Here is a 16,466-nt window from a genome sequence, read left to right as displayed (position 1 = left end):
ATCTACCTAAAAACCAACTGACCACAGAAGAAAGTAACTGATTACAAATACTCACATTAATGTACTTCACTCCTGAGGAGGAGAGAAAGAATTACTGGTAATCACATTACTTCAGCCAGCTATTTGTGGATCTCAGGAACGTACATCATCAACTTCAGTAATATAAAACCACACTGAACAGGGGAAACGTAGTGGATTACAAGTACTTACATTACTTTATTAAAGCAAATTACTTTTAGTATGTAATTGTACTAATACTTAAGTATAGTTTGACAGTATGTAACCTACTCAAGTAGTTTTTAAAATCATACCAAGCACAGGTGGAAGCAACTGATTACAAATACTCCAATTAATGAATAAGTGAAGAATGAGTGGTAATCAGATTACTTTTATCAAGTATTCAGCTATTTGTGGGTTTCAAGAATGTTCAATATCATACACTGCAGGCTCAGACCAACCAGGGGGAAATGTAATGGATTACATGTTAAATTACATTTCTGTTTAAGAATGTAATTTTACTCATACATGAGTATAAATCACAATATGTAATCTACTTCACTACTTTTTGAACAATACCAAGCACAGGTAGAAATAACAGATTCCAAATACTCACATTACTGTAATCAAACAGTATTTGTGGTGAGTAGTAACTTCACATCTTTCAATCATATGAACCGGAGTGTGTTGACTGTAATAGATTACAAGTGTAAGTATGTAATTTTACTCCAGTGCAATTTACAGTATATAATCTGCTTCAGTACTTTTACTGGGCAAAGATTAAAGTAACTGATTACAAATGCTCACGTTATTGTAATTAAATATCAGTAATCGTTACTTTTAAAGTATTTCAGATAGAAAAGTGACGGTTCAATAAGTCAAGATGCGTCACGTTGGGATTCGGGTCTGAAGGGGTTAATTCTTCCTCAGCTCGTAGTTAAATGTATGAAAATGTGTCGTTGAGTCGCTGCAGGCAAATTCTCAGTTTTCCATGTTTGAGAATCGTCGTATCCAAAGCTTCTTTTTCTGAGTCGCAGTGAAGCAGCAAAACACAAACATCACATCTCAACTTTTAATAATTCATGATCCTACAAAGAGCTTCAGGAAATCCCTCCTGCCCCCCCCCGCCCCCAGTCCCCCCCTCGCCCGAGTCCCCCCCCCCTACCCCCCCGCCCTTGCCCCCCCCCCCCCCTCGCCCGAGTCCCCCCCCCATCAAAGATGAACGCCGTTCCTCCACGAAGCTGTGAGGTCGCTGTCGTCGGCCTCCGGCTCTCGCCGTCTCCTTCTCCTGGGTTATTAACTGAAATGTCGTCATGCACCTTTAAGACGGAGAAAAAGTCGTCAGTCCCCCGAAAAGTTAGACACGTGGACAGAAACGTAAAGATCAGGGACGCACCGATACCACTCAAGGACCAGTACAAGTTCTAACCTTTAGCTATGTGCCGATACTGAGTCGTAATCCCGTTACTAACCTTTAGCTACTTGCTGATACCAAATACCAATAAGCGAACGATTTGCTGATACTAAGTACCGAAAAGAGTGCCATCGGTATCATCCGGTATCAGCATCAGCATCGGTATTGATATTAGTATCGGTATTGATATTGGAATTGGTATTGATATTGATATGGTATCCGTACTGGTATTGTGTTGACATTGGTATCGGTACTGGTATTAGTATCGGTATTGATATTAGTATCGGTATTGATATTGATATGGTATCAGTGCTGGAATCGGTATTGATATTGGAATCGGTATTGATATGGTATCGGTACTGGTATTGTGTTGACATTGGTATCGGTACTGGTATCGATATCGGTATCGGTGCAGGCCCAGTAGAGTCGTTTTGTACTTGTCTCCAGAGACGTTCTGCCGCCGCAGACGGTCACAGGTTGAACGCCGGTGGTCGGTAGTAGCTGAGGGGCTTCTTCATGGTGGAGCGCTTCCTGTTCTCCTTGGTGATGGGAATTAGGACCACGCCCACCACGAACACCATGAGGCCGATGGAGAGCAGCGCCGGGCCCAGGATGTTGGTGACCTTCCGGCAGTGTCCGGCGAAGTACAGGCCGCTGATGATGAGGCCGCTCGCCAGGAAGCTGACGCCGGTGGACATGAGGTGGAAGGGGAACCAGAAGACCTGGCACTTGTCTGGCGGCGCCTCGGTGGTCCAGAGCGACTCGCTGCGGGACAGACTGAACACCGTGCTCTCGGTGCGGCTCGGCGCCGTCAGCTGGTCCCGCGACTCCGACAGCGCGCACTCCCCCAGCGGGATGTTCTCCGGGCTGCCCGTCATGGCCGCCGCCGCCGCCGCCGCCACTGTGGGGAGGTCATGTGACGTCACGTCGATGAAACAGGAAATGACAGAACGCGGTGTTTCGATCTCTGGTCCCGCAGATAGAAACGTTTATTTAATCGACTTTTCTGTTCATCACAGACTGAACACTTCTCCATGTGGATACATTTACTCGAGTACTTTCGGCAGTATCTTTTCATTCATGGTATTTTTCTTTTTTCTCACGACTTTTTAATGTCAAACAAACATTCTGATGGTTGAAGTAACACATTACAAATACTGAGTATTAATCTGGACGACCAGTACTTTTGACTTTGAGTGTGTACATTTTCTAATATAATTAAGTACAATTTACCTACTTAATTACTTTTAAAATAATGAATCCCTTCTGAGTATGTAATCAGATTACTATATTTCAAGACAATCTTAGATCATGCAATCTACTTGATTACTTGGAAAGTCATTGGACAATATACTGAATGGTTAAAAAAATGCAAGTATTCAAATTACTTGACAAGTCAAGTAGTACTTTTGGTACCTTGGTACTTTTATCCAAATCAGTTTTAAATATGTACTCTTACTCATACTTGAGTAACTGAATTTACAGTATGTAATCTGCTTCAGTACTTTTTAAAATCATACTGAGCACTGGTGGAAGTAACTGTTTACAAATACTCACTATACTGTACTCCTCTACTGAGGAGGAAGTACAGAATTAACGGTAATCAGATTACTTTATTTAGTTGGATATTTGTAGGTCAGAAGAACATACAATACCATTGGATTTAATACTTATAGAAACATACTGAAAGCAGGAATGTAATGGATTACACATTGCATTACAGTACTGACATTACTCTAATTAGGACTTCTTTTAAAGCAGATTTATTTTTAAGTATGTCATTTTAGTCATACTTGAGTACAATTTACAGTACGCAATCTGCTTCAGTACTTTTTAAAATCATATTAAGCACAGGTGGAAGTAATAGATTACAAACACTGGCTTTGCTGTAATGGAGTAGTATTTTGGTTTACCGGGACTTCTGTTTCATTAAGTCATTTTGAAGTATTTCAGTACATTTTGCACTGTTGTCTATTTTATTACTTTTAAAATCATAAATCCTGACATGTAATCACATTACACTATTTAAATAAAATTGTACACCATGTAATCTGCTTGACTACTTCCAAAGTGTTTGGAGTACTTTTGGGGTTTTGGAGTTTGTAAATGTGAAGTAATTTCAGGTTAAAGTACCACAGCAGCTGAGACGAGCTGAGCAGACGCTCCTACCTCCAAACTCCAAACTCCGGGCCGAGCGCGTTTGTGTGGGTTTCTGAAGAATCAGAGAAAAAAGTCAAAGAGGAGAAAACATCCTGAAGTGTGAGAAGCGTCCAGTCGCCGTCCAGCCGCCGTCCAGTCGCCGTCCAGTCGCCGTCCAGCCGCCGTCCAGAGAGCAGCTGTCGACGTGGATTCCCGTCTGACCCACCCTCCCCTGCTCTCTCCACCTCCTCAAGACGAGCCCTGTGACCACCAGCGCCTCACCATCCTGCAGCATGGCGGCCGGCGCGTCCGGATGCTGCATCCGGGGCGAGGGGGCGAGGAGGCGAGGAGGCGAGGCGGCGAGGGGGCGAGGCAGCGAGGAGGCGGCTCCCCAGGGGGCGGCTCGTCCGGCCTCCAACTCCCACTCACACTCCTCTTCTGCTCGGGGTAGAAAATCCTGCAAATCTGCCCCAAAACAACGGGGGTGGGGTGGGGTGTGAACTGTGAGCCTGGATGGTCTGCTGGTGGTCTTTATACACTGATAGGAGCGGGGGGGGGGGGGGGGGGGCAGCAGTCGCTTTCCAATACCAGCTTCGCACAATGGCACCGTATCGACCCCAAAGTGGCCCCGGGGCAATTATCTGCAAGTTGCTCAGTGGACATGAGGTCAATGAATCTGTGTAGCACCGTCAGCCTGCAGTGAATTTGGGATGATGTATGTTTTCACCCCCCCCCCCACCACCACCCCCCCAGCTGCACTTTGCTGGGAGGCAACAGAAGAAGAAGGATGTTTGATGCAATCCGAGCTTCCTGTTTCCATCTCACCGCCCAGTTGTTGCTCTGCTCTTTTGGGAAAAACACAAGTGTCAGTTTGTGGCCATTGATCCAAACATGAGCTTTAACCTGATTACTCTGAGCAGAGACGGCCGATACTCCTGGGGGGGGGGGGGGGGGGGGGGGGGGGGGCAAGGGATCAAACCTGGGCTGCAAGAGATTCATTCTGTCACTATGGGGGTGTCTCGGGAGGAGAAACCTCACTGTGGCAACTGATGAGACAAAAATAAGTCATAAACCTGAGTTTGAGGAAGAACTGCTACATCAGCATGAGCATTAGCTTTAGCATTAGTGTCAAAGTCATACTGTGAACGGTGAAAGGATGCTGAGATTATTCAGAATAATTATTAGTATTCTGAAATAATCTGAAGAGGATCACTCAAATGGAGCTTATTGTGCAAAAGTCACAGAACCAAAAAAACAACAACAAAAAAACTAAACATCAAACTGAGGTTTTCCAAAAAGATAACTCAACTAAACTAAACTAAACTAAACAGTGTCAGACCAATGTCCTCAGCTAAACAAACCTGAGCGGCTGACCGGAGTCTGATTTGATCATCTCTATGACCTGTCCCCTGACCTCTGACCCCTCTCCTCTGTCCTGCCGTAATGAGCAGTACCATCCAGCAGAGGGCAGCACCTCCATGTGTTATCTCCTCCATCGGCTTCATCCATCCAACATTAACTGTGTCATTAACTTCAGGACAAACGTTTCACGGCAGGATTAGTTACTTAATCAGTTAAACTCCGTGTTTTGGTAATTACCGGAGGCTTTACTTCACTCTGGAGCACTTTATGAATCCAAACGCTCTCATTTCTCGGCCATGTTTGTGAAATTAATTAAGCATCCCTTGTAGTGCTCCGGCATCGTTTTGTTACGATGGGCCTAATTCTCTTTAATGGTCCGTCTGAGAGGGTTGGACCTCATTCACTCCATCACAGTGACACCACGGCGTTTCCCTCTGCTGGGGCGAGGCCGCAGAGCTCCGGCGTGTTGGATATCTGAGGTCTGATCAGTCGCCTCGCTGCTCCACCCTCCAAAAACATTTCATGTACGACGCATATTAATGAATTCGTACTTTTCAATGAGCTGGTTTCCATCTGCAGCGTCACGAGTCGCCGCGACAATAAGAGCAGCAGCAGCAGGATTAAAGTGCAGAATAATGAGAGGGGGTATTGATCCCGCGCCGCCAGAGGAACCACAGCGTTAACGTGCATCACCTGATCCGACACAGTGCATTAATGAGGTTGGTGTTGTTGCTCACGTTTCGCCGTGTTCTGCTCCCACAATGCACTGCTGCACGCCGGCTGATAACTTTACATCAGGTTCAACACGTGTGGCAGGAGTGTGCAGAGGTTTGATCAGAGACTCCAAATCAACCGAACCGAACCAAGGTTAGGAGGAAGATGCTCTATAATCTGGACATTAGGGGAGGAAGATGCTCTATAATCTGATGTTAGAGGAGGAAGATGTTCTATAATCTGGACATTAGGGGAGGAAGATGCTCTATAATCTGATGTTAGAGGAGGAAGATGTTCTATAATCTGGACATTAGGGGAGGAAGATGCTCTATAATCTGGACATTAGGGGAGGAAGATGTTCTATAATCTGGACATTAGGGGAGGAAGATGCTCTATAATCTGGACGTTAGGGGAGGAAGATGCTCTATAATCTGGATGTTAGGGGAGGAAGATGCTCTATAATCTGGTTGCTAGTTTTACTTGAAAGGCTAAAGCTAGCCCAGTGCTTTTGCTCAACACAGCAAACAAGAAACAAGACCCAAACCTAATCCCACTCCAAGTCTGGTTGCTTGATTCAATCCAGGAAACTACTTCCTGTCCGCTTGTTGGAGGAACGTCCACTGTTTGAACCCGGGACGCCTCCCAGAGTCTGAGGGAAAAAGACGAGTGTGCGTTGGTAAACCAGTGTTGGGGTTCGGGTCTAATCCCGCCTGGTAATCCAAACACAGAAGCCAGGCTGGGATTAGCTCCAACAGGTTGAGTCTGCAGAGTTTGTGGGGTTTGAAATGAAGAGCAGACGGTAAGGAGCGGCTAAAGCCGGCGGAATTAAGTCGCTCTAACAACTGCAGCCTTTTCACAGCTCGGAATTAAAGAGAGAGACTTTCCCCCCGAGGCTCATTAACTCCTGAACAAACATCTAGAAACACCGTCTGCTGATGTTCATCTGTCTGCTGATGTTCATCTGTCTGCTGATGTTCATCTGTCTGCTGATGTTCATCTGTCTGCTGATGTTCATCTGTCTGCTGATGTTCATCCGTCTGCTGATGTTCATCCGTCTGCTGATGTTCATCCGTCCGCTGATGTTCATCTGTCCGCTGATGTTCATCCGTCCGCTGATGTTCATCCGTCCATCTCCTTATTCCTTCCACTGTTCCTCTTCCCCTCTTCCTTCTCCTCCTTCCTCTCCTCTTCCAGTCCTCCTTCTTCTTCTCTTTCCTCTTTTCTTCCAGTCCTCCTTCCTCTTCTTCTCCTTCCTCTTCTTCTCCTTCTTCTTCCACAGCTTCCCAAGCCCTTGTACCTTCGGTTGCACCTCCCTCCATTAACACTCAGTACCAATGCTAATGCTAATGCTAATGTCCGTCTGCTCTGAGCTCTGATTGGCCGATTCCTCCTGGAGATTTGTATTTGTTGACTTTACTGGACTAAAGCAGCTGATGTGGAGTCGTTACAGCTCCAGACATGTTGAAGTGTGTTTCCCCCGGCTGGAAGTGGCGGTAAATTGTCCTCCGTGTGCTTTGCTTCACAAACAGTGTGAGACTGGAGACCTGCAGGAGTCACATCTCCGTCGACTAATAAATGAATCCTGCGTTCAGGGACTAATGAATGAATCCTGCGTTCAGGGACTAATGAATGAATCCTGCGTTCAGGGATAAAACGGAGGACACATTAAAGAGCATTCAAACCACATGAGAGCTCAGCAGGAGGTCTGATGGAAACATCACAGTGTTTATCCAGGAAGATCTTTTCTGTCTCAAATCTGAAGAAACCCAATCAAATGGATCAGAGACAACTTCAGCCGTTTAGATCATCAGTTAAATACAGCCGACGAAGAAGAGAGCATCTTCCTCCTCTATCATCCAGATTATAGAGCATCTTCCTCCTCTATCATCCAGATTATAGAGCATCTTCCTCCTCTATCAACCAGATTCTAGAGCATCTTCCTTCTCTAACGTATGCATTGTGACTCACTTTATAAAGTAATCCATTACTTTAGTGACTTGTATCAGTACTCAAACACTACTTGCAGTACTCTGGTGTTCTCCATTCTTATTTCCTGCCGACTGTGACTTGATGCCATTTCTCAGGTTTTAAAGTGAACTTCCTCCTCACGGCGCCTCTATAAACACGATTTAGTCGTGGAGCAGAAAAGGGTCCAGCTCCTCCTGCCGTCAGAGAGAAAATGTCTACTGCTGCCCACTGATGATGCTTCCTGCCGACGGTCCTCGGTGACGTCAATGGTCCACTCCAGTGCTGCCCCCTGCTGTGTGTCAGCGGCGGACAGAGAAAGGCAGGCAGCGCCGACAGAAGCTGAGGCTCGGGGTGAAACAGAAAGACAGGATTGTACAAGCAGATCAATAGCTCATCCTGTCTCATTTCTGACAGATTTATTTTCTCACTCTGGTAATTGGGCCCAAGAACAAAGTGCGGCACACTGCAGCTGATCTGATGGCTCATGGTCGCCGGGTTCAGGAGATGATAGTAGATTCAAACTGGCACGTGGACAAGCAGGTGAGGCATCATGGGAAATGTACGTCCGACCTGTCGCTGCGACTGTCGCCGAAGCAACGTCAACTCGACAACGTTTGGACTGGAATCGCATCGTGTTTGGATTATTGCCTCAGAAAAGTTCAGCATTTACACGGCAACACTTTCAAAAGCTTTTCGATTGTTAGTACGACAACTGTCAAAATAAAACCACCAAGATGGATTGTCATTATAATGATTGTCAAAACAAAAGTACCATGTCCAGGAGAATATGAAGAGTCATGAGCCACGTAAGGAAACATGGTTCTGAGTGTCTCTACTGAGCATGTGCAGAAGAAGTGATTACTATGGCTGTGTTGACCAGGACCATTTAATGTCTGTTTCCACGGCAACGAATTGTTTCGTTGTTTCACGAGTGTTACCCAGGAAGTAGGTTGTTTTCAGTGACCCCGACCTTCGTTGTACAAACAAAAACACCCAAAATGCAATGAAAGTTTCACATTTTCACTTGTAATCGTTGCCGTGGAAACGGGCCCTCAGTTTGTTTTTAAATGTTGGTACTTCCTGTCGTCAGGCATCAAGACTTGCAGAATAATGCATACAGATCCTTTCAGTTGATACCTCAGTGTCACAAATCATCCACACGACTTTGATTGATTCATGCAAAAGTGTCCAACATGAAGGAAAAGACGGAAGACCGAACCGAGCAGCGAGCGGGAACAAGGACTACTGGAAAAGGCAAAAACAAAAAGACCACGAGGACACGAATCGGACAGAACCAGCGGAGAATGGAAGAGCGGTCGTTTGTTGTCGGAGGCTTCATTGATGAAAAGTGTTGCAGGGGAGGTAAGAAACTAAAACCGTGGCCATCAGCGACGTGCAGGGTGGAGAGAGCGGCTGGGCTGCTGGTGGAGCCATCGATCGCTCCTTTATTTACCCCGATAGAAGCTGTGAAGTCGGGTGAAGCTCCTCGCCACGTCCACTGGACTCGCCCAGCCGAGCGCTCCAGTCCATCCCTTGTTCGTTGCGACCGTTTCTTGGAAAAGCAGCCGGCGTGCCGCTCCTCTGGTTTCAATGTGACGCCGCCTCTACGCAGCGACCACCATTAGTGACACACAGGGGGAACAATTTCAAACAGTACGAGCAATTCAAAGCTCTTTTCTGTTTCATGTGGCTCCACGTCGGAGTGCTCTTCTTTGAGTAACGGTGTTTAGACTTCAAAGGGGAATCACTCTCAGCCTTTATCTGATTCATTCTCCTTTAATAACGATGTGAAACTCTTTGAAACGGAACACTGGACACAGATATGAGGAAGATCAGAGCGTGGAAATAAAGACATTTGATCATTTCTATGTTGTTATCAACAACGAGACAAACTTTGCAGCGTCTGCAGTGAAAAGAAAGGAGGGAGGAAGCGTCAACGTGTGGTCAAGACATGCAGTTACCTCCTCCGGCGGGCGCCAGAGATTACAGCAGGGCGGAGGGCTTTGCCTCCCGAAAACCAGAATCAGATCCTAGAACAGGACTGTCGTGTCCACTAAATGTACATTAAAATTCACCAGAACATCACATAGAAAGCATCGGAATTAAAACCAAATAAGTAAAGTGTCTTAGTAAAGTAATGCTGCTGCCTTCACATGGAAGAGTCATTGGCCTGAACAAACTGGTAAAATATTCCCATAACAACAGTTACTTTGATCCTTTAATGTTTTTCTTCATGCAGAAAATGAAAATGTCACAAAAGCAAAGAAGTGAGAATGACTCCAAACTCAACAGAAAGCCAATTTTAATGAAACCTTCTGCTCCAAAATACAGTGAAATGTCCCCTAACAACCCTGGTGTCAACCTGAGTCGCCACGCTGAAGAAATCGGTGAAAAACTGAAGTTTCTTGTCCATTTTGTTGGTAGTTCGGCCGGTTTTGGCCCACGTGCCTCATGTTTGATGCCGCTGGAGGAGAATCCAGAGAAAAGCTGGAAAACCTTCATCTGTTGACGGAATGTTTCCTCATTTCACCTGGACGGGTTCAGGATCGGCGAGACGAACCAAACTGGCCGGATGAATCCATCAAAAGGACGACTTTCACACTTGAAGTGAATAATTCGATGGTTTTTCAAACGTGTTATCTAACCATGAGTCTGCGCTGAGTCATGTCTTTGTTTGGGTTTGACGCACCGAGGAGTCGAGCCTGCTGCCGCTCTGATATTCAGCAGAGGAAAACATTCAGTTCAGACTTTCTGTTCCACTCCAGACCGATTTCTGCACATTTGGCCTTTTGCCAGCTTCTGGATGAGTTCAGCCCAACAACACTCAGTGTGTACAAATACTCACAATGTAGTGTTTTATATTGACCCCCCCTGCTGCTTCCTTCAGGAGGGCAGCAGGGCTGTTTAAATGCATTGAAGACTTGAACCGCTAAATGAGCTCTGAGCCGCTGGAATTATGCGAAACCTGAGAAGAATGGTTGACTTAAAGCAAACAGCCTTTTTTAGTAAAGCCAACAGGAGAGTGCTCGTGTTAATGTACACGGCCTGCATGAGTTCCATCAACGTAGAAGGACGGTTTGAATATGTGAAGGAGCTCAAAGCGTTCAAACGTTCAAGACTCTTACGTGGCTGATTGGAACGTTTGCGTCGATGTAAAGCCGAGAAACAAAACCCCAAACTGTTCTGTGCTACTTTTTCCTCAAGTACTTTAAAAAGTTAACAGAACTTCAAACACGTTTCTGAGCTCAGATTTTCAATAGAAATGCAGGATGACATGATGTAGTTTTCTGTACGACACTGTAGTACTACCGTAAGATGCTAGTACATGCTTACAAGTACTTCCTTCAAGCTCTCTTTGGAGTATTGGCCTCCCCAGTTTGCCTCTCTTTCTGAGTCCATGTTCTCCCCTTCTTTTACTTCGATTTTTCTCCAAACATAAGAAAACCGCCAGGGCGAGAGTCGTGTCCATGTTCAGCACCTTTATTGTCCCTGAATGGACGGCTCACGCTTACGACATTTCATTCTTGCATAGTCGCATCGACTCAGGTCAGAGAGACGGGGGAAGAGGCCAAGAAGGTTTCAGAGGTCGAAGAACTCCAAGACAACAGAACTGAGTCGGAAGAGCGGAACAAGGAACAGATGCAGCTGGCAAGGAAAGAGAGAGAGAAGGAAGTGGAAAAGAAAGAAGAGGGTTCCTGGCACGGATGCTTCCAGGTAAGTATGAAGTCACCAGAAGAGGAGGAGGTTGCTGCTCTGGGACCGCTCATTTCTACCACGGCAGGTAGTACAATAGGGTCCTGGGCTTCATATATATAAAAATATTTTAAGTGACTGATGTCACAGTATTTTAAAAGGTAGATGAAAAAAAAGAGTCAAAGGAATTGAAAGAGAATCTGAGGTCCTGAGAAGCCGACTTCAGAAACTTTGAGGAAGTCACTTCTTATTTTGCTTGACTCCCTCCGAGGCAATCAAACCCCAGTTACCCTGAAACCGAGCGAAGGAGCCGAGGTCGAGGTTCAGAGCGAAGGGAAGCAATAACCCGGCCAGGTAAGACGAGCAGAAACTCTGACATCTAATATCAGATATCAAGGGGGCGATGCCCCCTGAACCGTGGGAAATAAGAACGATCCACACGGAGTGATCAACGGGATGACGGCAGGTCAGTCAGACCGCCATCACTGCCCGGGTACATCGCCTTGGTTTCCACGGCGACCAGGCTACAAAGCTGCATCGATCTTTTCCCGATCACGGGTCACATTCAGACGTCTTTGATGAACGCAGCGCGTCGTTACGTTTACCGGAGCCCCTGGGGCTTCAGTCACTTTCTCGACGCCGACTCCCTCCTCGGCACCGGCACCCGATCAATGCGATTGATCGCCACGTACGTCAGGACGATCGAGTACAAAAGTATTTCACCTCCTCATATCTCGTGAACGCGGCGAGCCGGCAGACCTACAGAAACCCTGGCTGGTGGCGGCCGTGCAGATGTTCTGGATTAATGGAGATAAGTGGGAGTCGCTGTGCTGCACGCTGAACTTGTCGATACGACGGTCCTGCTGAGTTTCCTGAACCAACTCCCCGCGGAGCCGCCAGGACTGGAACTCTTTAGATTGCGCAAAACAAGCGGCAGCGTTTTCCTCCGCTGCTACTTCAGCTTGAAAACCACTGATCAGTGTTCAGGAGGAGGATCGGGACGGGAGGTCGGCAGCCTGCGGCTTTTCTTACTGACCAACATTTGATCTCATTTCCATTTCATGTGTGCACGCAGTCCTTTTTCTGAAAGACTTTCACCTCTCGGATAAAATTAATAATGAAATAAAAGCTAAAATGGCTAAATCGCTAAAACCGCTTAAAAAAACCCTAAAATGGCAAGGATTTCTAAAAGAAATGGTTAAAACAGCTAAAATGTCAGAACCTTCTAAAAGAATCCTTAAAAAGAAGATTGAAACCTCTAAAATCAGGTCAGCTGCAAATGAAATGTTTAACATCGTAAATTGTAATGAAAACTTCGTCAACGCAACAAAAGACCAAACAATATAAGAAACGTTAAAAACTGTTTTATCCTCATTTTAATGGTTAAATGTGTTTCGTGGCGCCAGTTAAAACTTGATTCGGTCAAAAGAGACAAAAACTGGCCATGAAAGCTTTGGTCATAGTCACAGACCGATCAGCCATAACATTATGACCACCGGCAGTGGAAGTGAGCGTTTCATGCAGCGACTGCACTTTTGGTGCTAAAATGTCACATGAGTGAATTTCTGGAATTCAAGGATTTTTTCATACTCTGTGTCTTTTTCTCTGTTTTTCGTGTTTTTCCGTGAGTTCCTGGTCCCACCCATAGGTCTGGCATATTACGACATCCTTTTGAGTTATTTTCATAGTGCCGTGTGGACGAGAAACTTTTAAAGTACGACAGGGATCCCGCGATCCGAGCCGAGATATCGGTGATGCTGCCATGAAAGCTCGCGACCTGGTTGGTAGCAAACGAGTCTTCGAGCCTCGCTGTCAGGGGGTAAAACCTCCCAGAATGAAGCAGTGTTTTGGGACATTTCGCTGTATTTTGCATCATTAAAACTGGCTTCATGTTGAGCTTAGAGACATTCTCTTTAGTGATTGTTTAGTTTGGTGTAAATAAACATTTTTACCAGATGTATTCTGCACAAGTTTAGCTTCAAACGTTATGATGGCTCGGTTCCAGCAGTTCGGTGCACTCAGGATGAAGTTGGTCTGTTTCTGGCTCCTGAAGTAAAATGTGTTTGACGCCCCTGGTACTCTGTGTCGGCTGTGGATCAGTGGATCATTTTTCCACTCAAGGTTTGATCCCTGGTCTCCTTCTGACCCGTCACAACCGGGATTTTAATGTTTCTGTTGAAGTCTGTGAGCTTCTTTTCTTCTTCACCGCCTCATATGTCTACAAAGGAGAAACTAAAGCAGCTGTGGAGTATTTCATATTTCTGAAATCAGTCTGGCAGGAGGTTGGAGTGAAATGATCTCGGTCACAGTCTGCACTGTTCGACTCGGCGGCATCACGGAGACGAGGGCCACGAGGGCAGAAAGGTTTCGTATCGTTTGTCAAAGACTCATGGAAACGAAAATGGAGGAAAATCAAACATGACGACAGCTCTTGAAAGTTTCTTCTCGCTCGGAGGAATAAGTAGCCTGACGGGCCTCAGCTAAAGGTCTTCAGAGATCCAGCGGCGCCTCGGGCGTGAAGACGAGTTTGGACAATGATCACAGGCAGTTTGACGGTTTCTTCTTTGGAACTGGAGGCACGAGGCTTTTCGTTCTCAGGTCGTCTGTTCAGCGCGTCTCCGTCTCTCTTTAGGTCCAACACGTCTTCAGGTGGCAGAAGATTTAAGAACAAACTCACCGCGACTTCATGATTTCAATATTTTGACGGAATCGTCACGCGGAGCCTCGGAGGGAAGCTCCTCATTTTGAGTTTTCCCTCATGGAGCTGCAACGTGCTGAAATAAAAGGTTTTCTTGAACTTAGAATGAAAAACTTCTTTTCGACAGGAAGAACCCTGCAGAACCAGGCTCAGAGGAGACGTCTGGTCGAGTCCTAAAGGTTTAGCGCTCGTGATTCAGTTTAATTTCAGTTCCATTGTCAGTGAGCAGGAACCATTGTCTTCCTGCCGTCACTGAAGATTCCAGAGCGTCTCAGAGTCGCGTTGAGATTCCGGCAGGATGTTTTCCTCCCCCGTCCGGTCGCCGAGCGTCTCTATTAGACCTTCACTTGTTGTAATTTATTGACGAGATCCTTGTCTGATGACACTTTTTCGCTGCAGCTTTAAAGATTTCATTCAGGTCTGAGGATTTCATTGAGTGGCGGAGGAGCACTTACTCCTTCAGATCTCATCGATACCATTGACTTTCCTCCCCCCTTCATTTTCACCTCCCTATCGAGACAGCCATTGATTTCTCTCTTTTTTTTGAGCCTCGACGGAGGAACAGGAATATAATTACCGCAGCTCCACGCAGTCTCTGTGTCTGCAGGTGTTTATTGTGTCGTTTCCTTCGCGGATCGTCTTCTGCTTTCTGCACGCTCACCGTTTAGTAATTGACTCAAACGCTGTCGGCAGCAGCGAAGCTTTCTTGGCAGCTTTACTTAGTTTCTGCTCTTGAAAGACGATCGTTGTGAATTATTCATGAGTGTACTGTTACTTTTTTTTTTTTTTTTTTTCTCTCCCGGATCTTCAACCTGTCATGTTGCATTTTAATTGTTCTGCTGCATGAAGGAGACACGGAGGTTTGACCTTAACGCTGCCGTCGCTTGGCCGTTTAAGATCAAAACGTTTCCTGGTATTTTAGTGGTTGTTGCCCGTGGCGGCGGGGGGCAGGGTGGGGGTGATCTGGGGCGGGGCGGGGGGGGGGGGGGGGGGGGGGGGTCAATCACAACAGAAACGGATCTTTTTCTCACTGTTTTTTCAACACAGCAGTTAAAGTCAACATTCTTTTATCCAGCTCAGCAAACACAGACAGAATAATCCTGTCAGAGTATAATCTGAACGTTAGGAGGAAGATGCTCTATAATCTGATGTTAGTAGGAAGATGCTCTATAATCTAATGTTAGAGGAGGAAGATGCTCTATAATCTGCTGTTAGAGCTTCTTAAAATAAGAAATGACAAAGAGAAGCAGCAACTCCCCATCCTAAATGAACGGCTTGTAAAATGGAAGCTAACCGCTATTCATGGCTGCTAATGCTAAAGCTCACTACCGTTACAGGTGAATGCTAATGTTGGACTGAGAGCAGATGTGTGATGATATACGAACATGTTTGAAGCTATGAAGTTGGTGTGCGGCCGGCAGCCGTCATGAAGGCTATAACAACATGTGACCGTCACTTCTGTCCGTCTGCGGCGATCAGCATTAATGTGCTGCTCCTCTCGTCTCAGACCCTCCCTGGATCTGAACCTGAGCAGCAGGGATTTAATCCCATTCAGCCGGCGGAGGAGCAGCGAGGTCCGGGACGGCGCCGGCCGATAAGTCGCAGACAGTTCATCCCAGAAGCCGCTGGCTTTGTGCACGTTGGCATTGTGGCGAGGAAACAGGAAGCAGGCGAACGCAAACCGCTGCAACAAAAGACCATTGTGTGAAACATAATGCCCGAGTGCTAATGCTGCACGCCACCGAGACTCAGCCACAGGATGAAATAAGCTTTTGTTATGCGAGTGAATGCATGCTAAAAATAAATAAATAAAATCAGGCCCTGAGGTCAATCCGACACATTGTGATTGGGATCCGTTCTGACGATAATCCAGAGTCTGCAGGATCCTGAGCAAAGTTTCTAAAACTGTCTGAGCTGCTGCAGATCCCTCAGTTACAGATTACTGCTTCCACATTTCTCATTGTAGCTCTGGAAGCTCTAGATTCTCTCTCTGGTTCTGTTTCCTCGACAACGTGTGTTTTTCAGTGGCTTCTGAAAGCGAAACGTTTTTCATTTTCACTTGAAAACATTGTCGTCAAAACAGGCCCGAGTTCAGATTCCTCGTCTGTGCATGAAGCGACTGACGTCTGAAAGCTTGAAATGTTCAGTATTTCAACTCAAAATAAGACACAGCAATAACGCGAAACCTTGACAACCGGCATCATCTGGTCTGTTGAGCCGATGAAAAGGTCAAAAGTCTAACGATCTGAGTGTAAAATCACAAGCAGCTCAATGAGAAGTGCTGCTTTGGTGTTGGTGGGAAGTGAAACCAGGCTAACCGGTAACCTAATTAACAAGGTTTTCCCTCCTGTGAGGCTGCTAATTTCATCCGGCACTGCGCGGGCCACCTAAAGCCGAGGGGAAGTGGGCCGGTGCTCGTTATCGTGATCCTGCTGGGTGTGTTGATTCGAAGGCTCCGGAGGCGGCGTCGCGCGCCGGCGT

At 46.2% G+C, this 16,466-nt stretch overlaps 1 protein-coding gene across 1 annotated transcript; it reads right to left on the bottom strand.

Moving 5' to 3' along the window:
* Positions 1 to 1,223: 1,223 nt before the first annotated feature.
* Positions 1,224 to 3,690, bottom strand: pirt (phosphoinositide interacting regulator of transient receptor potential channels). Its single transcript, XM_080488346.1, has 3 exons — positions 3,581 to 3,690; positions 1,849 to 2,312; positions 1,224 to 1,316 (listed from the first exon to the last, which is right to left on the bottom strand). The coding sequence occupies exon 2, from the start codon at positions 2,287 to 2,289 to the stop codon at positions 1,882 to 1,884; it is 408 nt and encodes a 135-aa protein (XP_080344472.1). The 5' UTR covers positions 2,290 to 2,312; positions 3,581 to 3,690; the 3' UTR covers positions 1,224 to 1,316; positions 1,849 to 1,881.
* Between the last annotated feature and the right edge of the window lie 12,776 nt (positions 3,691 to 16,466).

The sequence above is a fragment of the Lipophrys pholis genome (genome assembly GCF_963383615.2).
Source record: "Lipophrys pholis genome assembly, chromosome: 19".
NCBI classification, from domain to species: domain Eukaryota; kingdom Metazoa; phylum Chordata; class Actinopteri; order Blenniiformes; family Blenniidae; genus Lipophrys; species Lipophrys pholis.
The sequence above is the reverse complement of the archived record's forward strand: the minus strand, read 5'-3'. Positions and strand labels throughout refer to the sequence as shown.

Excerpts from the sequence above, each read along its gene's own strand:
- pirt (XM_080488346.1), bottom strand. The coding sequence starts at position 2,289 with ATGACGGGCAGCCCGGAGAACATCCCGCTGGGGGAGTGCGCGCTGTCG.